General features: G+C 46.2%; 1 protein-coding gene and 1 long non-coding RNA gene across 3 annotated transcripts; both read left to right on the top strand.

Annotated features, from left to right (window-relative positions):
- The first annotated feature begins 155 nt into the window (after positions 1-155).
- Positions 156-23,732, top strand: SH3YL1 (SH3 and SYLF domain containing 1). 2 transcript variants are annotated; one of them, XM_036335477.1, is made up of 10 exons: positions 156-658; positions 9,127-9,237; positions 9,626-9,739; positions 11,744-11,808; positions 13,791-13,903; positions 14,745-14,873; positions 16,937-17,105; positions 17,715-17,793; positions 18,829-18,885; positions 22,885-23,732. In XM_036335477.1, coding segments are annotated over exons 1-10 (1,029 nt in total). In that variant the 5' UTR covers positions 156-657; the 3' UTR covers positions 23,076-23,732. The 2 variants fall into 2 exon arrangements, with proteins under 2 accessions (XP_036191370.1, XP_036191371.1); XM_036335478.1 differs by lacking the exons at positions 156-658; positions 9,127-9,237; positions 9,626-9,739; positions 11,744-11,808 and adding an exon at positions 12,546-12,808.
- LOC118669335 lies at positions 1,281-3,574 on the top strand. The gene is made up of 2 exons (XR_004971962.1): positions 1,281-1,341; positions 3,251-3,574. It is a non-coding gene; the product is annotated as an uncharacterized LOC118669335 (long non-coding RNA).
- Positions 23,733-24,208: the final 476 nt, after the last annotated feature.

Consider the following 24,208-nt stretch of genomic DNA (forward strand, 5'->3'; position numbering starts at 1 on the left):
GCGGAGGGGCGGTGCTATAGCCTGGAGGGCGGGGTTTCGGGGAGGGGAGGAGAGGGCGGGGCTGAAACCTGCAGGGCGGGGTGGGACGGAGGGGGGCGGGGTCGTGAGTCACCTGGACGGCGCGGGGTGGGGCGGACTTAGGTCAGGGCTCTGCCGAGGGACCACCTAAGGGTGGGGAGGGCACTAGGTGGGACGGGCGTGGGCTACAGAGCCTTACCGGAGGGGCGGGGACCTGAGCGGCTCAGGTGGACGTCCCCCCTCACCTGGGCCTCGCGGCCGGAACCTGAGGCCTGCGATCTGGGGTGAGCGGGGTCCTCACGCGACCAGGGGCCTCTCCGGGACCCGAGGCCCCACTCCTCCCCCAGTGCCCCGGTCGGAACCCCGCGCACAACCGTTCGCTCCGGGACAGGGACCGTCAGCCAAGTCGCCTCGGTTCTAAAAAGGTGGGGTGCCCTAGAGGCCATCTCGGGACAGTCGGGCACCGCCTTTCCCTGGCGGCCACCCGGGCAGAGCTGTCCCAGCCCCGCGCTACCTGGCCCAGGTGTGCACCGCGGGCCCGCCCTACGCCGGGAGGCGGGGCCGGAGGAGCGCGCCTTCCTCTTCCTGGCGCGGCGTCCGCGCTCCAGGGGCCCCGGAGCGGACCAGGCTCGGGTCACAAGTGAGTACGGAGTCGGCCGCGCCGCCAAGCCAGACCCGGGGTCGGGACGACTCCTTCCCCTTTGCTGGGGCGGGAACTGGTTGATGAGAGACGGTGTCAGGGGCTCTCGCTGTTGCGCATCTATTGCCGCGGAGGTGCCCTGCGCACCGTCAGGAGTTAGGGGTGACGCCAGGTCCCCTGCTTACCGTCAGGAGTTAGGGGTGACGCTGAGGTCCCCTGCTTACCGTCAGGAGTTAGGGGTGACGCTGAGGTCCCCTGCTTACCGTCAGGAGTTAGGGGTGACGCTGAGGTCCCCTGCGCACCGCCAGGAGTTAGGGGTGACGCCGAGGTCCCCTGCGCACCGTCAGGAGTTAGGGGTGACATCAGGAATCTGCCCCACAGCGGTTTGGATTCAGGGCTACTCCCAGTCGTTACAATTCACAGAAAAATTCTTCCGAAGTTTTTAATTTTATCGATTGCAATTTGTTATTTGTAAATATCTAATATTTAAAAGGCCATGGATTTGCATCATTTTCCTCCCATTTTGTTTGAATAGGTGATATTTTAGAACAGGGGTGGACAAACTTTTTGACTCGAGGGCCACAATGGGTTCTTAAGCTGGACCGGAGGGCCGGAACAAAAGCATGGATGGAGTGTTTGTGTGAACTAATATAAATTCAAAGTAAACATCATTACATAAAAGGGTACGGTCTTTTTTTTTTTTTTTTCAGTTTTATTCATTTCAAACGGGCCGGATCCGGCCCGCGGGCCGCAGTTTGCCCATGGCTGTTCTAGAACTTTGGTGATGGTTGAGTTTGGCTATGCTTAAGTTGTGGGGGCAGGAGGCAGAAAGAGGGGGTGACTGTGCTTGGTGGGGGTCCCTGAAGTGACAGCCCTGCAGCTGTCACGTGGCCCTCCCTGCCATCACCCCACAGTCTGAGGTCTCTGAGAGCCAAAGAACCCACAGACTGCCGGTGGGACCCTGTGGATCTGAGGTAGGCGGGGCTTCCTCATTCGAACAGGTGTGAGACTGCTCTGCTTTGGTACCTGAGGATAGGGAAATGAGATTTACCCTGCTGGATGGAAACCTGTCATTTTCGCCCCCTTTCAACCAATATTTCTGGGTCACCACTGCTGCTCTAACCACCTGAGGGTCCACATGTTGGGATGTTAGTTGGGGAATCTCTGCTGCCTGCCCCGGGACGCCTGGGCAGTGGCTGCCTGGGGAGGTGCCACAGAGCAGCACTGTGTTGGAGGTTACAACAGTCAGAACAAGTTCCACCCTGTTTATCATGTTTCAGGAGACCTGGTTGCTTGGCTCACTGTTCTACTTACACAGGATTTCTGTATAGTGTGTAAACACTGCCCCTCATCTTTTGTAAGATTGGAAAAATAATGGGGAAAAATCTTTGCTCATCAAGAGTGCTTCGATGCTTTTTAAAAATATACATATTTTTACTGATTTCAGAGAGGAGGGGAGAGGGAGAGAGTGAGAGAAACATCAGTGATGAGAGAGAGTCATCGATCAGCTGCCTCCTGACGCCCCCCCACTAGGGATGGAGCCTGCAACCCAGGTATGTGCCCCAACCGGAAATGGAACTGTGACCTCCTGGTTTATAGGTCAAATGCTTACCCCCTGATGATTTGACACTTTTATCCCATTTTAGAATCTTTATTCTCAGGAGACTTCTCACTGTTTAGAATTAAGGGGGTGGTGTTTCCAAAGGAAGGAAAGTGATGCAGGTCAGAGGGGAAGAGTGTCTGAGAGCCAGGCTAGTGGGATCACACAGGCTAGTGGGGTCACACAGGCTAGTGGGGTCACACAGGCTAGTGGGGTCACACAGGCTAGTGGGAGCCACACAGGCTAGTGGGAGCCACACAGGCTAGTGGGAGCCACAGAGCCTCCACACCCGTGTGTTTGCAAATGCATCCTTATAGGAATAACCCCATGCAGTTTAAGACCTAAGCACACTGAGGTTTGTTTTCTTCGGGAAGAGTTCATTTTTTACAACAAATGATCTGGCCAGAGTGGAGCGTGTCTTCAGCTTCGGCACGGAAAGGGTCATGGTCTCCTGGGCTGGAAGTCATGTTTCACTCCCGACTCCCTGTCCCCTGGCTGCACCTGGGGTCAGGGAGCTAGAAACGCAGCCCAGGCCCCACGAATGTTTGGGTTCAAGTGGTTAGTGTTGTTTAAAGTTTGGATTAGAATTTGGATCAGGAAAGTTAACGATATGGCTGGAGAGACCGGTTTTGATTTCTAGAACTGACAGCTTTGTCTCCTTAAGTCAAAGGAAGTACTTAAACCAAGGCTACAGACACATCAGAAGCGGTTTCAGAAACAGTGCCCATGTTGCCAGGCAGTGGTGTTCATGGTTGATGTGCCAGCAAAGGTTCTAGGGCGAAAGGCAACTTTCAGAAGCTTACATAGATAGGCGAAGTTTCTTTTATTTGGGCTAAGGTTTAATCGGTTCGAAATATTTCTAAATATTGTTTCTTTGATTTTGGTTGAGATTTTTATCAATTTAGTAAATAACCTCTATTTCATGTAAATTATAAGGCTTAATAATGAATGGAAAATTGAAAACTGTTTCTAAACTTTTAAACTTTTCCTAGAGATACCATTGAGAAAAATAATGGTCTTGTTGATGGAAGAAAAGTTTGGGAAACCCTGGAGTCCCTTGCATCCATTCCAGAACCTTGGTGGAGGCCAGGCTGGAGACTAGTCCGTTTCCTCACCCCCATGGCAATGCCCTTCAAGAAGGACCCTACGTCCCCGTTTCCCCCCATACCCAGCCAGAGTTTATTCCCTCTGATCAGCATGTGAATCGTTTCCACATCCTAAGCTCATTCGGAGCTTTTGCAATTTCCAAAGTAAAAATTTTCTCCCCAGCTTTTTATAAACTCTTTTCTTCATTAAAACAATGTCTGAGTATGAAATTTTTCAATTATGTTAAGTTCTTTTTAAAGAAAACTTTACATCTAAGTTTCTTAGCTTGAGGTTTGGCAGCCATCCTCCTGTTAGGAGGAAACTCAAATGTTTATAGAGAATTCGCTTTGCTTTGGATTCAAGAGACTCGAGACTTTCATGATCACTCAGACGCCCACCGTGGTTAGCATGGAAGGGGCTTCTTTAGTGATGGCCTCTGTCTCCATAACTTCAGCAACATTCGGGTCAGGCTCCGCACACGCCATGTGTAGTCGGGGGGCTGGGTGAGCCCTGGTTGATGTTGGGAACAGGAATTACAGCTAATGTATAGCTATGCTATTGTTTGTTGGTTCTGACAGGAAGTCACTATATATAAACTGTGGTCAGGCAGTGTGATTTGTCAGAAATTGAACAGAACCTGTATTGTCGAAACAAAGCAGCCAGGCCCTTCTGCAGTTGAGCTGAACACAGCCGTATCCTCACCGTGACCAGTTCGCGGTGACACAGGACTGTGCCTACACAGAACTCGGGCTCGCAGATGGAGCAGTGCATCTGCAGGCCTCCTGGGCTGCATCTGAATCCCCAAGTATTTACAGAAGAGAAGAGGCGGGACCTGCCCCTGCAGCAGGATGTTTGCAGCAGCAGCTCTCAGCTGTGGAATTTGCTTATTAGATGGCTTGATTCTGCTTGGGTGTGGAGATCAAAGTGGAAAGGTTTTGGTGGGGGTAAGATGTATGCATTGGTTACTATGCTTTAGTTGCACAGGCCAGAAACCTGGGCCAGCCGAGCCCCGGTTCTCTCCCTCCAGCTCTTCTGCATGGCTTTGTCTTCAGGCTCTCTCCTTACACCCCCCAGGGGTGACATCTTGCAGCAAGTACCTGGAGAAAGGTTCTCCTGGCAGCGCCCACACCAGCCCTTGGCCAGGAGCCCATTGTGGACCAGCTCTGGTTAGGAAATCGAAGTGGCCCAGGAGGCACGTTGGGATCATCTGTTTCACTTGAGGTGCAGCATCAATGGAGACAAACTGGTGCTCATTCCAAAATGAAAGACACAGGTGTTCAGCAGAAGGAAGAAAGTTCACTAGTTACAAACTCAGTTCCGACCTTCCTGGCTGGAGGGATGTGGCGGCGTGAGCCTCGCTCATCTCAGCCTGAGGTGCCTGAGGCCCCCTGGAGCACCTGCTTGCTGGTCTCCTTGCACTCAGGTCTCCTTCCGTATTTGTTCTGTTTTGTTCTCCCTTTTCTGGGAGGACCTGGAAATGACAGTGTAGGGCAGAGGGCTGTCAAGTTGTACCTTGCTCCTCTCTGACCCTGCTTTCTCTCAAGGTCTGGGAAATGCTACCGAGTCTGAGAGGCAGGCACACTTTGCTGTTAGTGTATTCTCTTATAAATCCACCAATTTCATATGAAATGAACCTTTTCTACTCCTCAGGGAATTAAAGGGGTTTAACCTTTAATTCCCCCAAACCTTGCAAATACTTTATTCATTTAACAAATATGTATTGGGCAATTACTCTATGTCATTATGGCATGTGCTGGAGATACTACAGTTAATAAAATAAAATAGTCAATGTGCTTATCCCCATGGCACTTACATTCCAGTGAAGGGCATGTTCCAGAAAGATCAGATACAGACAGGCAAACAGACAGACAGATAGGATAGCTAGACAGATATACATATTGACAGATATGATAGACAGGTATGTAGATATAGATAGATAGATAGATAGATAGATAGATAGATAGATAGATAGATAACAGACAGACATATTAGCCATGGCATAGACCAACTATGATGAGAAAACTTCGAGGGATGTAAGCAGTGGAGTAATATTATCTGAGATGTTACTTAGATGGAGAATTTCTTTGGAGAAATGACCATAAATTCAAGACTGGGAAACCAATGAGGAGGCAGGTGAACAGACAACACAAGAACTGATTTTCTCTGGGCCGGGCTGGTGGCTGGGGAGCGGGCGATGCCATCAGATTCTGAGCGTGTGTGGAAGGTTCAGGTTCTTAGAGGGTGGATGTGTAGATGAGCATGAGGAATGGGAGTCACAGCTGGCCTAGGGGTGGAGTGTGAGCTCCCAGATGGATGAGACCTACCTGGAGAGGAAGCTGGGAGAACAGGTTGGGGAGGAGGCGGGACGTCACAAGTTATGTTTGGATGCGTTTAACTTGAGATGCTTGCCTGATACTTGGGCCGAGCAGATAATTGATATTGTGAGTCTGGAATGTAAGGGAAGATTAAAGAGTAGATGAAACTTGGAGAATGATCTGCCATAGTTGGTGCTTCAAGTCGCAGAGCCTGAGGTTTGAGTGCAAAGAAGGAAGAGGCTTGGGAAGACAAGAGGACCTGGAAGGAGGCGGAGAAGGCGGGCCAGCCCGACTTTGTCGCCCTTCCTGGAGGCAGCTCCAGTCTGTGTTAGCAACTTGGTGGCATCTTTTTAAAAATGTGGCTGCTGTGTCCCTCACCACTCAGACCAGACATGGGCAGGTTCGTCCCTGCTCCTCAGGTCACTGGTTGTTCTGTGAGGGCAAAAGGGGAGAAACTATGCCCAGAGGCCCCTGAGTCAGTAGGAGGCGGGGCCGTCATTAAGGACTCTGTCATCCCCCACAAATGCCCAGCAGTGGAGGTCGGCCCCGCCAAGATTTCAGCTACGTGAGGGGCTGTGCTGAATGGTTTCATGTAGGAGCAGCATGTCAAGGGTCTTGAAGACCATTTCAAGAGGTCAGAGGTTGGCAGTTTTTTCCCTAAAGGGCAAGAGAGGACATGTATTGGGCTTTGTGGGCCGAACGGCAACATTGAGGCTATATTATAGAATAAAGGTCAATTCCTTTAATATATAAATTAATAAGAAACAGAGAAATGCCCCATAAATAGACAAGAAATATTAAAAAGATTTTACAGAATTGGAAAAATATTCACCATAACTTGGGGAAGAACAGGTTAAAAGTACACTGAGAATTTCATGATGAAGAAAAGGGCACTGGGTTTGCCATTTGCTGTAAACAACTAGAAACTGGGCAAAATATGAGGAATGTCTGTTTTCACATGTTGGACAACAGGCGAGTGGCGAGTGAGTCCCAGAGAGGACGGAGGCCCAGAGCGTGGGTTCTTGTTGGATAAAGAGCTCGTGAGCTTAGAGAGGCTCAGGTCCATGGCACTTGCAGAGCAGAGGGGGTTAGAGAGAGAGCTCAGGGAATCTCAGAGGGATCCCTGGAGTCCTTGGCTGAATGAGAGGCATTACTCGGGGACTTAGAAGGCAGGCAGGATAACTGCCAGGAGCTGTGAGGGGGACAGCCCTGGGCTGACACAGAGTGGGAATAGCAGTTCTAACCAGCCAAGGGTGAAAGAGCTCATTAAGCCCTGAGGACGTGGAGGAGAGAATACCACCCTAATTGTAGGGCCAACAGTGAGCTCAAGACTATGTACACACCTGAGCCACACATCAAAGTGTTCGCCTAGGCAGCTAGTTAGTTAATGACAAAGAAAGGGAGCAAATGGAGGCCCTGGCCAGGTAGCTCAGTTGGTGAGAGCATCGTTCTGAGACGCCAAGGTTGCAGGTTCAATTCCTGGTCAAGGCACAATACTACTACAAGAATCAACCAATGAATGCATAAATAAGTGGAACAACAAAATTGGTCTCTCTCTCAAATCAATAAATAAAAATAAAAAAGAAAGGGAGCAGATGGAGCCAGACACCTAATTAAGCATTAAGCCAGGTCTACTACGACCTAGATCCTTGACATCCCAGGGGACAGCGCATCATCTGCCAAACAGAGGCTAATCCCCAGGAGGGAGGAGGGACTGGTTTTCCAATCCCTCAGGGGACAGCTGGCTGTTCCCCCAGATTCCAGAAGGGGGGACCAGTAAAAGAGAAATTCCTCTGCTGAGGCATGTGCAGTAAGAGCCTAGATGGTGACCAAAAAGGGGAGGAGTCTAGCCTGGGAAAAGGAAGGGATTGGGTAGGGGGAGGGCCCATCACAGCCCTCAGAGATTCATGGGCTTCCTCTCTGTAGCAGCAGTGTGGGCCCAAGTGCAGCCTCAGCAGAGGACCTACCTGCCCATGGGTGTATGACACCCAGGGAAGTTCTGCATCTCTGGGTCCCGACCCTCCTGGGCCTGATAGCCGTGGTTGCAGGCTTGCGCCCCAGAGGCTGGACTTCTTCCACACTGGACGGAGCTGAGCCCCCTGGTCATGGATGAGACACTAGGACTTGGGGACAGTCCCTTGTTTTCGCTCCATTAAACCTTGCCCTATGCTTCAAGTCCATGGGTCCCCGAAATGCTTTCCTTGCAATTCTGTGGAAGAACCCTATTTCCACCAGTAACAAAAGAAAGCCTTGACTTCTAGCAACCACCACTTTTACTAGAAATGGGTAGACACAGGAAAATATAATCCATAACTAGGAGAAAAGTCCATCAGAAACAGGCCCAGGCAGAACAGAGATGATGCAGTGAGCAGACAAGAACATAAAAGCACCTTTTACAATATGCTGGGGGATTTAAAGAACATAAACACAATGGGCACAAAAACGGCAGGCACGAAAAACAACCAATGGAACTTTCAGAACCAGAAACATAGTCTTTAAAATGAAACATTGGAAATAAACTCACAAAACTTCTTAAAAATAAAAATTAAAAATAAAATAAAATGAAACATTGATCTGATGGTCTGAACAGCAGATTTCACATTAAACCCTTGATTTCTTTACTCTTCTGGTCCCCTGTCTGGAAATAGGGGATGATCTTGTTTTAAAATGTCTTCTACACCCAATGTTGCCTCACAGTCTTTGGAATTTCCATGGAATTATTATGCCAATATGAATTCCCCATGCGCCTGTATTAAACTGTGATGTTCTCCTGTTAATCTGTCTCTGTTAATTTGGTTATTAGCCCAGAAGGTGGGAGGAAAAGTATTACTATTCTTTAGCCCCCACACAAGCAACACTGGAGTGCAAAGTGCTGTACGAATGCTAGCCTTTGTTACTTAGTCACTCAATTCCCAAGTCTCCTGGAATTTTACTCCCAATAAGGAAAATCTGTACAGACCTCAAACATTTTTGACAAAAATAGCCAACTATGTTAAGTTTTACATGAGCTAACATAGACAGTTATAAAGTACACCTTTTTAAAATTCCTATATAATAAAAGGCTAATATGCAAATTGTCCCCTCGACCGGGCGTTCGACCAGGGTTTGGGGCTGGCTAACCGTCCGCAGCCCCTTCCCCGGCCGTGCATGAATTCATGCACCGGGCCTCCACGATTTTAATGTTTGTATTAGTACTGGGTTGAGTTAAGAATCACAGGGAGGACATACATAACTGTGAAGATCCTTTAGAATCCCATGATTTTATAATGCCTGAGATGTTTAGGGTTCCCAATCTCCTAGTGAATTTACTTTACTAGGAAAACAGAGATGAAACAATTAGTAATTGAGGATTTCCAGTTCATTTTCTTTGTCTGTTAGGGTATGAGTTGTTAATGCTTAATTGTGTATGAGAAAAAAATGAAATAACAATAAATTTGTAACTTCTATCTTTTTTTAAAATGTTTTAGTGAATAACCCTATACCTTCCAATTTGAAATCGGAAGCAAAAAAGGCTGCTAAAATTCTAAGAGAATTCACAGAAATAACTTCCAGAAATGGACCTGATAAGATCATTCCTGGTAGGTAAATAAAACCGTGCTGTGAATTTCTAAATTTGCTTTGCTTTCTAACTTGCGTGTTGCATGCCTTGACTTCAGGCTTCCAACCCCCTGAGAGAGCAAGTCCTCACCCACCTTTTTCTCTTGGCTGATCCTCCCAGCTGTGTCTCACCTATTATGGCCGTGTCGGGGTTTTTGAGCCCTTACGAAGTTGCGTTTGCAGAAACAACATAGAGGCTGAGCTGGGAGTTGGGGACCCCCCCACCTCTCAACTGTCCCATAACCACATTTTATCTGTAGCTCCAATGTGCCCTTAAGGCTCCTCGTGAGAACCCAGGAATCGGCCCAGCACACCTGTGTGCGTGAAATCTGCTTGCACCTGCTCACCTGTTGTCTCTGACCTTTGCAGCCCACGTGATTGCCAAGGCCAAGGGCCTTGCGGTTCTGTCCGTGATAAAAGCTGGGTTTCTGGTAACGGCGCGAGGAGGCAGCGGGATCGTGTTGGCTCGACTTCCAGACGGAAGTAAGTGACGTTTCTTCACGTGGGGAGGAGAGAATCCTGCATATTCACTGTTCTGTTTCCACGTGAACACATTTCACAGGGAGTATGGCAGGCTTGCCACGCCCCAAACCTGTCATCCTAAGGGCTCCCTGGGGTGTGTCCTGGGTATCAAACAGCTCAGGGCCATGAGCCGTCACTGTTCTCTTCCTAAAACATTGGATGAGATCCAGGTTGACCTGGCTTTGTCTTGTATACATTTGTAGTTCTTTCATGGAGCAAATATTAAACAGGACAAAATTTGCATCTGCTGTTAACTATGAGTTCTTATTCCTCAACTTCATGCCACAATGCTTTTCTTTTGTTTTGTGGAATTTTATAAGAAAATGAGAGCCATCTGTAGCTCCTGTGAGAAGTCATTTGAACGAATATCCCCAGAGCAGAATGCTATCAAGATCAATATAATTTGGTTTCATTTTCTGCAATGAAATCTAATATTTGATTTCTCAGCGGTGAAATCGAAGTGTGTTTGCCTTGAACCCCAAGAACCAGCATGGAGAGTAAGACTTAGAGTGTGTGCAGGCCTGCCAGGACCAACTAAATGCTTCTTAGACCAACTGAACATTGCTGTTCAGCCCTATAAGTGAGCACATTTTGGTGTAAATAGTTATTTTTTCGTGTAGATAGTTTGTGAGACATTCACCGACAATGGGTACATCTAGGCATCTGTGGGGCACACAGCCTTTGAACCTCAGTCGCTGGGCCCCCCTGTAGAGGTATCCCCCCAAAGTGAGAGTCCTCCAAGCTGTGGCTCAGCTCGCAGAGCTGGAAGCACAGCTGTGAGACAAAAGCGACAGAATTCTCTCCTCTCAAGCATCACCCCAATTTTTATGGCCAGATTTCCCAGTAAGTAGCACAATCAAAGTGGGGGTACATTCAGAGAGAGTCCACGCCGGGTGAGCCCCAAATCTCTAAGGAGGCCTCAGCACTGTAAGTCCCTTTGGTCACTGACAGATAACTACGCAGAAGGTGGGGGTGCTATCGGCCTCTGGAGTTTCACTCTGAGCCCTTACATTTCTCTCCCATCTTGCCCAGTGGTGGCTGCTCAGGATAATTTAAAAGCTGCCCAAATGAGGCACAGAGAATTCCCGGATCCCTGCTGGATGGGGACAGAGGCAGTTCCTAACATAGGGAATGGAAAATAATGTTGGCATTTAAGACACTAATTTCTGTCATCAAAATTTCTGTCTAAGTCTGGACAGATTAGTTCTGGGTAGACTCGATAGTTATCATCTGGAATGCATGCAGGAAGGAAAGTCTGATTTAGAAGCTGATAAGCATTTCAAGGAATGACTTTATCTGGACCATTCCACCCTCCCCCAACCAAATGAATGTTGTTTCTAGACTTGTTTAACCTGTTTCTATATCAGACAAAATAAGCATAAAATACTCATGCAAATGCAATTACTGTGCTTAGTGTCCAAATGTAAGGAAATATATTTTACTAGAATTTTAATCATCTGGAATGTATAGCCTATTCCTTGTGCTTTTACTAGGCACAAAGGGTGTCAAACAGTTTTTGCTCTTGGAATTGTAAAATATAAACCGTGTAGTATTGTGTTACCTTCAGGGGTGGTTATAATCCTAGTAAACTCTCAATCCTTTTACTCTCAGATCTACGATAAAATTCTCACCAATGGCTAGAATTACTGCTCAATCATTTTGTAAAACATGTTGATTGTTGAAGTTGTCAAATGCTAAGTAAGTTTAGTTGGTGAGAATTCAATAGTTTGGTATTAGGCATGTTTATTGAGAAAGATTAGACAACATGTATTTGTGAGTCTGAGACTCATAATGAGTATCTAATATTTTTAACTTAAAAATTATATATAAAGAACATTTACAAACAGAGGAAAATGTCAGATTCTTCTTATTTTAAAAGGAAACGGTATCCATCCTCATGTTAGCATTTCCCTGACATTTGCGTGATGGGTCTGACTTTGGAGTGACGTGTGCTTGTTTTATTAGAGTGGTCCGCACCTTCCGCCATCGGGATCGCGGGGCTTGGTGGAGGATTTGAAATCGGAATCGAGGTAAGGGGCCAATGGTACGCACACGATCATGAATCCTCCAAAAGCAACTGAAACCTAACACCTGGAAGTGAGCGATTTCCACCCGTGTTTATTTTACCAAAAACCTACGGAAACGGTTCCCTTTTATCCTCTGGATGAACCTCTCCCTATCTCACGTGACTATCTTCTTCCTTTTCTCTCATTGACATAGAATTTTTTTCATTTGCCATATTTCCACCTTTGGGGTCTGTAGAACAGATACGTCTCAGGCTGGCCACGCGGGCGATGTGTCGGTGACTCCTCACGCCGGGTTACGGCCACTCTTTCCACAGCCTTGGCCTCCACGCACCGCTGGGGCCTGCTCTGGGGTTTCTCTCAAATAGCATTTATTTAAAAAACAATGAGAGGCCCTGGCCGGGTAGCTCAGTTGGTTAGAGCGTTGCCCCAATACGCCAAGGTTGTGGGTTCTATGCTTGGTCACAACACATATAAGAATCAACCAATGGCCCTAGCTGGTTTGGCTCAGTAGATAGAGTGGCGGCCTATGGACTGAAGGTTCCCAGATTTGATTCCGGTCAAGGGCACATGCCTGGGTTGCTGCTTGATCCCCCAGGTGGGGCATGCAGGAGGCAGCCAATCTGTGATTCTCTCTCATCATTGATGTGTCTATCTCTCTCTCCTTCTCCCTTCCTCTTTGAAATCAATAAAAATATATTTAAAAAAAGAATCAACAAATGAATGTATAGGTGGGTGAAACAACAAATCAACGTTTCTCTCTCTGTGTGTGTCTTTCTCTTTCTCTTTCCCTCTAAATTCAATCAATAATTTTTTTTAAAAAAAGGATGATAGACTAAGTAATAATGACTTCAATAAATCTAATGTAGCAAAGACTACCCATGAGTGTCTCCATGATGATTCCTTGGAAACTGGATGTAGTCCCTAGTGCACGTTAAGAGACTTGAAAAACAAGTACAGTAGCATGAAGTCCTCTCACCCAGTAAATGCAACAGAAAGATGTGAGGTAAGCATGTTGTAAGATGATGTGCTTGGTTGTCTTCCCAAAGCAATTGGGTCCAGTGGTGGAGCTGCAGGAGCGAGGACTGAGCGGGCAGCACCGTCCAGTTCCGGCAGAGCGCCTTCCAGCGCGTGCTCTCGGTCAGCTCACGCCCTCACTGTAACAGAGGTGAAGGCAGCCTTCCCTCGGGTTTACAGTAAATGAATCTGTAGGTGAAACTACTGGAATGCGTAAGCTGTGAGAGGAGGCGTTGGGAGGAGACGCGGTGTCTGTCGCCCGAGGGACGGGCCTGTCATGTTTTCCGTGCTCGCCGTGGCTGCCACCAGCGGCGAGTCTGGAAAACAAATGCATTCCCCACGCCAAGAGGTCTTGAGCGTCCTCGTTCTAGGTTCGCTTAGACTTAGAGAGTGAGGTCATAGCGACAGGCACTGGGAAACATCACTGTGTTTCTTCCTGATGGTTTGAACCTCTGTGGCATAAAATGAAGTGTCTGCTGTGCAGTTCACGGGGACTGGGTGCCAGGCCTTGGCAGGGATGTCGGCGTGGACCTGTCCTGGGAACCAGGGCCTCTGGGCGGTGGCCTTCATCCCACTCCTGTCTGTGCTCTCAGCTTGGCTTCCCTGAGGGGTTAGTTGCCGGGGTACCTGTGACGTTCCCCTCCAACCCCTGTTTGATCTGTTCTGTCATCGCTGTGACAGTTCACTTAACCTCACGACACCCCTGTCACCACCTGCATTACCAGGTTGCTGGGGAGAGTAAGAGATAATGCATGAGCCCTCACAGTGTGTCAGGAGTTTGCCGTCATCGGTGGAAATGCCAGCTGCTTACATCCTCAGCTCAAGATGAAAAATATGACTGTCCTGTTCTTTCCCTGTCTACACTGAAATGCTTACTACAGTGTATATATTATACTTGCGTTTTAATCAGCTTATATTTTAAATCTAGTTAAACATAATTATTTTTGCGTAAATGGGTTTCTACATTTTAGGTGTCGGATTTGGTTATAATTTTGAATTATGGCCGAGCGGTAGAAGCTTTTGCAAAAGGTGGCAACCTAACCCTCGGAGGGAATTTGACTGTGGCGGTCGGGCCTTTGGGAAGGTGAGTTCTGTAAAATACACGGAACAGCTGTGGGATGGGAAAGTGTTAAAAGCTGTATATTGACGTGTGTTAAGAGGAAACTTGAATTCACATGAAGCAAAGTTACGATCTCTGCATCTCACAGAAGGTTTGAGGTTGCTTACAAATAAGAAGTTTACAGATCACAGCCAGTGTGATAAAATGAGAAAATTTGCACACACAAGAAACTAAACGTTTCTGAAATTCCAGCCATTGTATTTTCTGGAACTGAACACAAATTTCACATTAAACTTTGGAGCCAAAGCAAGTTAAACTTTAACTGGTAAAGGGCGGTGGGGATCAGAAACGAAAAGGCTCTCTTTCCAAACTGAATTATGAAAAATCGAAAAGGAAGTGGCTCACTTGAGTGTTGTTTGAAACACAGTGGATTTTCCTTCTGTTAGTGAAGTACTGTTGTGCTCACTGAGCAGTTGAGGAACTTTTTATACCCAGACTGTTTAAAGAAGCCACACGGTAAAATCATCGGAATAGATGTCTAAGTTCCATGAAAACCCTCAGTGTAAAAAGAACCCAGTCCTTGGCACCTGGAGAGCATTCCCTGTTTGGGGAAAGGAAGGCAGGAAGATGAAAGCTGTCCTTGTGTCCTCGGCACTGAACCCCGGGGCTGAGTCCCGGGCCCTGTCCTTCCCCTCGACCCCGCTTCCCTGCACCCCTCAAGCCCACGCAGGCCGGCCACAGGAAGCGAGCGTGTAAAGGCCTGAAGGAAGACAGGCCAGCCTTGGGGTCAGAGGTCAGTGCTGCCCTCGCACCGTCTGTGGGTGCAGAGCCTCTCTCAGGTGTGAGCTAACCCTCTGTTTTGCAGGAATTTGGAGGGAAACGTCGCCCTGCGGAGCTCGGCCGCCGTCTTCACGTACTGCAGGTCCCGGGGGCTCTTTGCTGGCATCAGCTTGGAAGGCAGCTGCTTGATTGAAAGGAAGGAGACCAATCGGAAGTAAGTGCAAGGCGTGTAATTGTCATTGATGTAAAGAAGGTGTCATGAGAAAAGAATGTTTGGTAAATGTATACAGCGCTAGTTCCTTTGTCTATTCCTTTTTTAAATCAACAACATATGACTCCGAGTGGGTGTTTCTTCATTTAAAAATTCAATGTGAGATAATATGTACCTACTAGAGGCCCAGTGCATGATATTTGTGCACTTGGGGGGCGGGCCTCAGTCCGGCCTGCGCTCTCTTGCAGTCCGGGACCCCTTGGTCCTTACAGCCGCCTGCAGTGGAGGCGGGAGAGGCTCCTGCCACTGCCGCTATGCTCGCCCGCCAGCCATGAGTCCTGCTTCTGGCTGAGCAGCGTTCCTGCTGTGGGAGCGCACTGACCATCAGGGGGCAGCTCCTGTGTTGTCTGCCCCCTGGTGGTCAGTGCACGTCATAGCGACCAATCATTCCGCTGTTTGGTCAATTTGCATATTATACTTTTATTATATAGAATAGAAAGCTTAGAAAACACAAAAAATTAAAAGGGGGGAAAACATGTTACCCCTTTAAAGATTATTTACCGTTTGTTTTGTTGCCTCCTAATATTTTTCTAAGCATACTTTTCTTTTGTTTTGCCACATGTGATAGTAGCATAAGTTCTTTTTAAAAATATATTTTTATTGATTTCAGAGAGAAAGGGGAAGGGAGTGAGAAATTGAAACATTAATGATGAGAGAGAATCACTGATTGGCTGCCTCCTGCAGGCCTGCTACTGGGGATTGAGCCTGCAACCCGGACATGTGCCCTTGTCTGGAATCGAACCTGGGACCCTTCAGTCCTCAGGCGATGCTCTATCCACTGAGCCAGGGCAAGATTCTATTGTAAATCCTGTTTTCTCACTTAGCATTATAAGAATCATAAATGTAAGTTAATGGCTCCATAGTATTCTATGAGGTGGATGTGCCCTATTAGGTATATTTTTCGAGCATTTTTAGAGGCCCGGGCTAGTTATGACTGTAGGTCAGTCAGAATGTGTCTCCTTGTGAAAGTTTCCTGTTATCACATTCATTCTTCCATAAAAGACAGACCACTTTACACTTTTAAAAAAATGGATTTGGATGTACTTATAGACCAAGAGGAACTTTCACTCTAAACAGGCATCTGGCTAATTTTTCCCAAAGCAACTCTTTAAAACCTCCTCTAAAATATGTCTGCTTGCCCAGGAAAAGATAAAGCGCTAAGACCCACAGAAGCACTGCTTCTAGAACCTGGCGGGGATTCCTCCCTGTGGGAGCCAATGGAGCTGACCAGGTGGTTCACAGCAGACAGACCGTCCCCCTCCCCCCACCCCCCGCTCCCAAAGAGAGAGAAACCCATGCAAAGTCAGTGCCAGTCCACTCACGATTCAGCAGCACTCTATCGCATTCCATGTAAACACCCAGGCCAGACAGCAGGGAGGATGGGGGGATGTGCAGGGTTATGGAGCTCTCCATCAGGAAGCTGAGGTGTTTTTACCTCCGGTTTTATAAATCTGAGAAATACAGGTCAAGAAAACCTTTAGGGACTTCTGACTTTAGACCTTTGGAAGACTTTCCCACTCAAGTTCATCTAAATTCTGGGAAAACTAAAACACATATAATCAACTGCAGGCCTTCCAAATATGTAAGGCAGGTCCTTGTATGATTTTGAAGCAAATATCCATTTAAAGAAATTGCAAAGGCATATATGTTGAAATAAAGCCTTAGGCTAGGGTGATTGAGAAACATAAAAAATAAAAACCTGCAAAAATGTATCTGCTTGTAGGTGTATTTGCAAAAGTGTCGATATACTGTACCACATATGGTCACGTATGTTTGTGTAGACAAGTGTCTGTGTGTATATGTGGTGTGCATTTTGTATTTTGTGCATATCAGAGTATTGAAGGTGGTGCCCCAGAGGTGAGCATGGGGGTGCATTCCGGGTTAACGTGGGTATGGCTTGCAGTTAGTTTGAAAAGTAGTGTATGAGTACACACACACACAGGACTTCCTCTAGAAAGGATCCGTGTCGATAAAAGAAATGTTCTTGATTTGACATTTCTTCTTAGGTTTTATTGTCAAGATGTCCGAGCGTATGACATTTTGTTTGGAGACATGCCGAGGCCTGCTCAAGCGGAGGGCCTTTACGAAATCCTTGATGCCTTCACTGAGAAGTACGAGAGCGAGGGACAGCGGATCAATGCGAGGAGAGCCGCCCGGGAGCGGAGGAAGGCTCCGGTGCTGTTGGTTTACTTTCTCTGTAGCCACGGACACCTCCCTACACAGAGTACTCTGTCCTTGAACCAGCTTCCTAGTAACCGTGAACTCCCTCGTGACTTCATTTACCTAAAGTGCTTGTGAGAATGCCCCACAGCCTCCACATGCCCCGGCACAGGTTGCAGAGGGAAGCGCAGTCCTTTCCCGCGCTGCGTGTCTCCGAAGGCAGGACTTGGTCATTTCAGTGACCCACACGGAGGTGTGGAGGGAGAGGGCTTGTGGGCCTTGGTTACCTAAGTCCACAACTGCTTTCAGTCGCTTAATCCGCCTTAAAGAATGGAAACTGACTCACAGAGTTAGAACTGCCACTGCCTCTCCCAGCCACCACTTACTGTGCCTGCAGGTTGTCAGAGGAACCTGGGCCAGGTGCGCTTCCTGTTACAGGGCACCCCCGGGTATGTTGTGGTCCAGTTCAGCTAAGTGCCCCCCAGCAGCACCTGTGAGCATGAGGGACTTCATTTGTCAGCGCACGGGGTAGGCTTTGCCACATGTACTCATTAGGAGAAAGGCCTTGTGTGCTCCTGGGTAAAATGGGATTTTTATTACATGCATTTTTTTATTCCTCCCAAGGCTCAAGAATTACCTCCAAAACCACTGTCAAGACCACAGCCATCATCTCCACAGGGCCCGCTGAGCTCCGGCTCTCAGAGTAAGTATATTTTTGCAATTCAAATACAATGAGAATTAGCAGTTATTAAATATTATTGTTAAGAAATGGAGCCACATTGTTGAATTTACTGTTGGATAAAAGAACCAGTGGGTGTTAACGAAAGAAAAGTGAGTGCTCAAGCCTCTCCTAAATGCCCAAGACACGTTCTCGTGGCTGTGATTTGTTAGGGTCTCTGTTCTCGTTCAGAAGAAGCGGGTTTAAAATGGGAACAAAATAAGCCTGTTTTTCTTATATATTCACAGATTCCTATTTCTGAATATTAATTTTATCCTCCATCTTGGGATCTCAGGGTTTCGGAAGGTGGTTTTAGAATAGACTGGATTATGCAGCACCATGTCCTGGCCTTTGCCCCTTTCCATCCCTCTCTCTGACGACGGTCACTCTTAGAATTCTGCTTTGCACATGGAGAGGGCACCAGTAAACGGCATGCATTCAAGAAGGTGGTGCGCCGTGTAATCTCGATGGCCGGGGAGGCTGTGCCGGGCTTTGGAGAACAAAGAGGAGGCTCACTTGCGTCTTGCAAGCACTTTCAGGCTAGGAGATGCCCCCATGGAAGTGCGACCGAGGCCCCTGGAAGGAAGTTGATGATGTCTGGGGAGTGCGTGCTGTTTAAAAATTATTTCCGGGGTTATGCAAGCAAGGATGTTCAAAAATCTCTGGCTTTGGAGTTATGAGCTTTTAGATTCAGGCATTTTAGGATCACGTCTGTAAAAAGACATGTCTACTAGTCTATTTGCCATGGTTGTGTCACTATGAGGCCTGCATTGTGGCTTATGTGCTAAGGTATCAGATGTGCCTTAAGGTATCATGCCATCTCCCTTAAGCCTGGTGTATGTTCTGGATTTTCTCAGGCATTCCTTGATTTAAAGCATGATAAAATAATGGCGTTTATATCAATTATTGTGATTTACAATATTTGCTTAGCAAGGGCAAAGTTTGGCATTCTTGGATACTTTATATACTATAAACTAGTTTTCTAAATGTTTCCCCCCATCTTGTTTTTTTTTTTTGCAGGTGACAGAAATGAATATAAACTCTACCCTGAGCTTCCCAGCTATCCTGAGAGAGTCGGTAAATAAAAATACCCATATAAAGTGATTTCTCTCCATCGATAGCCACAAGCTGTCTAATTTCTCTGGCGGCTGTGAAACACCTCAGGGACAGTATTCGACACCCTTATTAGATGTACAGGAATCCAGATGGTTGTGAGAAGCACTTCATTTAAAAAAAAAATGTGATGCTCTTGTTCTCTTACTTGCTTGACTTGGAGGTAATGAGGGTGACATGGAAGCCAAACAGTTACCTGCTGAGAAGCACCTGGGCTCGGACTAGATGCTGCTGACTCAGGGCCACAGCCTTGTCTGGACGCAGGGGCCAGGTCACCAGCAGACACGTCACTGCAGCAAATGTGCACAGACATTTCCTGTCCAAAAGCTGGGCTGTCCAAGGGCTGAGGTTCTCCTGTCTCTTGTCTGGGCAGATGTGTGGCCGCATCTGGGTTACATTACGCACTGAGACAGGGAGGGGACCGGCCTTGCTAATTGGGAGCCTCAGGGCAGCTGCCAATCACTAACTCTGATATAACCTCTTTCCTGTTCAGTGTAGCCCTGATTTGGGAGAGAAAAATGATCCCTATTTGAATTAAACTCGAATCTTAGGATGAAAATGGCCCATTGGTTCAGATCCTGCAGATCTCTGTTAAGCACAGGAATGTGACCCACCAGGCCCGCATCCCTCAAGGCGCCTGTGAATGCCAACAGCTCGCAACCCAGGGTCCCATGGTCTCCCTTCCCGGAAGGACGGACCGGCTGGACTCATTGTTTAAAGGAATTATTCTGTGGGCATTAAACTTTTCCTAATGGAAATTTCCCTTCTGTTTACAGTGAAGAGGAACTTTAGGGCATGTCCTGCTTATTGCAGAAAAAGCTCACAGTAGGCCGTGGCATCGGTGGCCTGGGCACAGCCTCACTTGGGCGTGGCCTCCTGTTTTCCCAGCACCTGACTGGGGGTTGGGTGGCGCCTGGCAGGCAGGCCTGTGTCTGCCTGTCTGTGACCCTTCCCCTCCCCCGCCCACCCCCGCCATCTCTGCTCAGACACATGGGGAAAGAGGAGGGCAAACATCAGCCTCCTCAACCCAGCAGGACTGCCTTGCTCTCTGCGGCAGCGCAAACCACCTGCCCTGCCCTTACCCACCTTCCCATCACGGCTTCATTCTGGTCTCACCTGGAAACTGCGACTCAGAGGGAATTAGACAAAACCTGAGGGCGGGCAGGCATGGGGCCAGTTCTGCCATCCTCTCTCTTTCCTCCTCTCTAGTTCATACTATCTTTCTTCTCCAAATTGTTCATCATAAACTATGCTCCCAGGACCAGTAAAAACTAGTTCAGTTATTTGTGTGGTCTCAGTAATGCAGTGATGCAGAAAAATGCACCAATTCTTGGAAATTTGCCTAACAAACGTAAAATGCTTGGATGCATGTGCATTCAGTCTGTTGAACACAGTTTGATGCTTGTGTGATTGCTGAGGACTTGGGTATAATGTTGTCCAGAGTGCCAGGAACAGACTTCGGGATTCAAACTCACTGCCTTGGGCAGGTCACCCAACATGTAGCTGTCCCATTGGAGGTGCAGGGTGAGTGGATGCATGTCCATGCCTGTCCTGTGCCTGACTCAGGAACAGTGACTGCTACCTGTTATCTTTGTATGTATCTCTCCTGTGCACTTTGACCTCTGTGACCACAGTGTGCGTGTGGGGCAGCTAAGATGGCCTGACGGTCACAGGCATTCTCTTCCCTGCCTCCTTCTGTTATACCAGGTGTCTTGGAACCAGAAGGAGGAGTTATTGGAGGTTTTTCCTTGTTTGAGGTTAATTGAGATCTAGCTTTATAGATGGAGGTGTAAATATCATTATTGATAAGACAGTAATTTTTAGATTGATTTTTATTTAACATTAACTTACATCCTTCTGACCTAATGACAATGAGGACTTGCTCTGTGTCCCACTCAGTGTAGTTATCACGGCTCCTTTCGTGCCATATACAAATGACTTATTAATACAGGTTAGCAGTCATTTAGCTGGTGTAGATTATATCCAGATATATCAGAAGTTTATTCTTTTTTGTGACATTCTTTTAACCTATTCCTTCAAATGGATAGATAAGAAGTAAATATACCATCAAGTATAAAAATATGCAGAACTGTTTTATGATAGCAAAACAATATGAGTAATATCTCTAATATATCATTGACTATGAAGGTGACTTCTTTAGGGGACTCCAAGGCCAGCATGCACATGCCTTATAGAAAGACCTGTAGAACCATCTTGTGTGGCTACAGCTTCAGTGCTTCAGCTACAGTAGTTTAATTAAAGTGCTATTTTTATTTCTTCCTGATAGGCCAAGTTCAGTTTATTTTTTATTATATCATAGGATCTAATAAGTAACTGATTTTAGAATTCACTTATGTTTTCAGTATATCTGCACTTAGATGCAATCAGCAAGCATCTAATTGCATAATTCCTGCAGTTATATGAAACAGAAATACTGAATTCCAAGTTGCTGAGCACACAGAAGTCATCTGCTTATATTTAAATGATGCTATACAGTTTCTAATAGTTAATGCTTTTTGCTCAATTTTTAAAAATATATTTTTATTGATATCAGAGAGGAAGGGAGAGTGAAAGAGAGATAGAAACATTAATGATGAGAGAATCATTGATTGGCTGCCTCCTGCACGCCCCCCACTGGAGATCAAGCCCGCAACCCAGGCATGAGCCCTGACCGGGAATCGAACCCTGGTCTCCTGGTTCACAGGTCTTTGCTCAACTACTGAGCCATGCTAGCCAGGCAGCCTTTTGCTCATGTTAGCCACTCAATTCTCAAAGTATTTTTCCTGATATAATACATTAAATTCTACACATTGTGTTGAAGTTTTTGTTAAACATACGCAGATATGCTTCTCGATGTGACTATTTAAATATCACCTCTGTTTTGAGAGAAAGGACCAATGAGGTGCAGAAATGAAAACATCCATGAAGCCCACAGGGAAAAGCTGCTGATAAAACTGCCACATATACACACCTGAGCCAGAACCCTTGTATCCAGGGTCTCCACAGCCTGGGATAATGGAATCTTTCATGATACAACTTTTAGCCTAAGTACCGGCTTTTCTCTAACAGCTGTAACTCATGGAGCCATCATAGCTACCCTATTAAAATAAGAAAAACATAAACAATATCATATAGGCTATTCAAATTTCAAACAATTATAACCACAAATATTTGCTAAATGTTTTGCTAAGTATAGAATAATGTGCAGTTTGACTTGTGTGAACTTAGTGTTATTACCAAACATTTGCTCTTTGCAAAAAGGAAAATCATCCTATATAATATAAACCCAGCAACTGAATGGTGGAACCACCAGAATGACCGGTTGACCAGTCGTTATGATGCTCACTAACCACTAGAGGGCATATGCTCAATGCAGGAGCTGCCCCCTGTTGGTCAGTGTGGGAGCACTGCTCAGCTGACTGGGATGAGTAGTGCTCCTAAGCGGCTGATCCCTGCAGGCCACACCTCCCACCAGTGCACAAATCCCATGCACCAGGCCTCTAGTCTATCTAGATATATAAAAGCCTAAGCGACTGTTAGACCGTTCAACTAGTAGCTATGGTGTGCACTGACCACTGGGGGCAGATGCTCAAAGCACAGGCATGGAAACATGGAACAGACTGATGAATCTCAGAGGGAAGGAGGGAGGGCAGGAAGAGATTAACCAAAGATATTATATGCATACTAGAGACCTGGTGCACGGATTCATGCACCGATGGGGTCCCTCAGCCTGGTCTGTGAGGATCGGGCCAAAACCGGCAGTCCGACATTCCCCGAGGGGTCTGTGCACTGGGCTTCTAGTAAGTATTATAATGATGACAATCACCCAGACCATCTCTGTGGGTTCCACAGGCCTTCAAGGCCTCGGAATACCCTAAGTCATTCATTTCTATCTCACCTACATATACTCCCAGTTTTTCCTAGAAAAACGTGAATCATTTAAAATATTTTTTCTTGTTTTAGGCAATTCCAGTCGACCCACAGAAGTGACAGCACTTTATTCTTTTGAAGGACAACAGCCAGGGGATTTGAGTTTTAAAGCTGGAGACAGAATCACAGTGACGTCAAAAACGGATTCGAATTTTGATTGGTGGGAAGGAAGGCTTCGAGGTCAGACTGGCATTTTTCCAGCCAACTATGTTACCATGAATTAAGCTTTATACTATTTTCTTCTTGGAGAATTACAAAAAATAATTGTTTCCTCACTGGATACAGTTAAGCAATGTTGAGCATAAGTTTAAAAATTTGGCAAGAATAAGAAACAAAAGAAACCCAAATTGGAAAGGAAAAACATTTATCCTTTATGTAAAATAATGTATTTTTCCACCTATAAATAAATGATTAACATATATCTTTAAATGCTTTGTACTAATTTTATCGCATATACTATTTAATAGTTAAGATCCTCAATTTATATGGTCGCAGTTCTTTTGTGTTTATTTTCGAACATCACTAAATGTTTGATTTGGCAATGTATATGGTAACGGTTTCTTTTCAGGCATAAATACACATATTTTTGCAAAGTGACTAGAAAAAAGAAATCACCTTACACAGGCAAGTGATAGTAATACTTAGAGTTGTAGGTATTAACTAGAATGTGAATCCTTAAAATTTATCTTTATAGCTGTAAAAATTGTTTATAGAAATTTATAGTAGAAACACTATTACAAAGTTCAGCCACTATGCATTAAAAATATATCTATTAATTTTTATCTTTATAAGGTTATGTTTGTTCATTTCCAGCAGTACTAAAAGCAACTTATGTTGACATGGTTTAGTTGTCCCTAAATAAATGATTTTCAAATGCTAAACTAATGTCTTGATTTTTTTTTTCTTATTTTCTGTTTGTAAAGTAAGCATCGGTCCTGTGGTTGGTCTGCAGTTTAGCACCCATCTCCACGATTGGGCTGCCTGGCTTTTCTTTCAGCTTTATTAGTGTTTAACTGACAGATAAAATTGTAAACTATGTAAAGAGGATGACGTGATCATTTGACACACACCTACATTGTGAAAGGACTCCCACTGAGTCAACACATCCACCATCTCACACATTTACCTTTGTTTAAAATATATATTTCAGATGCAGTTGGTTCTTTATAAAATTCCATTCAGTCATCTTATGTCTTCTGAGTGGTAAATTTAGTCCATTTACATTTTTTAATATGTTTTCATTGATTTCAGAGAGAGGAAGGGAGAGGGAGAGATAGAGACACCAATGATGACAGAGCATCGGCCATCAGCTGCTTCCTACGCCCCCTCCTGGGGGCCCCCTTTGCACCGTCTCAGT

Source organism: Myotis myotis, unplaced genomic scaffold (genome assembly GCF_014108235.1).
Source record: "Myotis myotis isolate mMyoMyo1 unplaced genomic scaffold, mMyoMyo1.p scaffold_m19_p_14, whole genome shotgun sequence".
NCBI classification, from domain to species: domain Eukaryota; kingdom Metazoa; phylum Chordata; class Mammalia; order Chiroptera; family Vespertilionidae; genus Myotis; species Myotis myotis.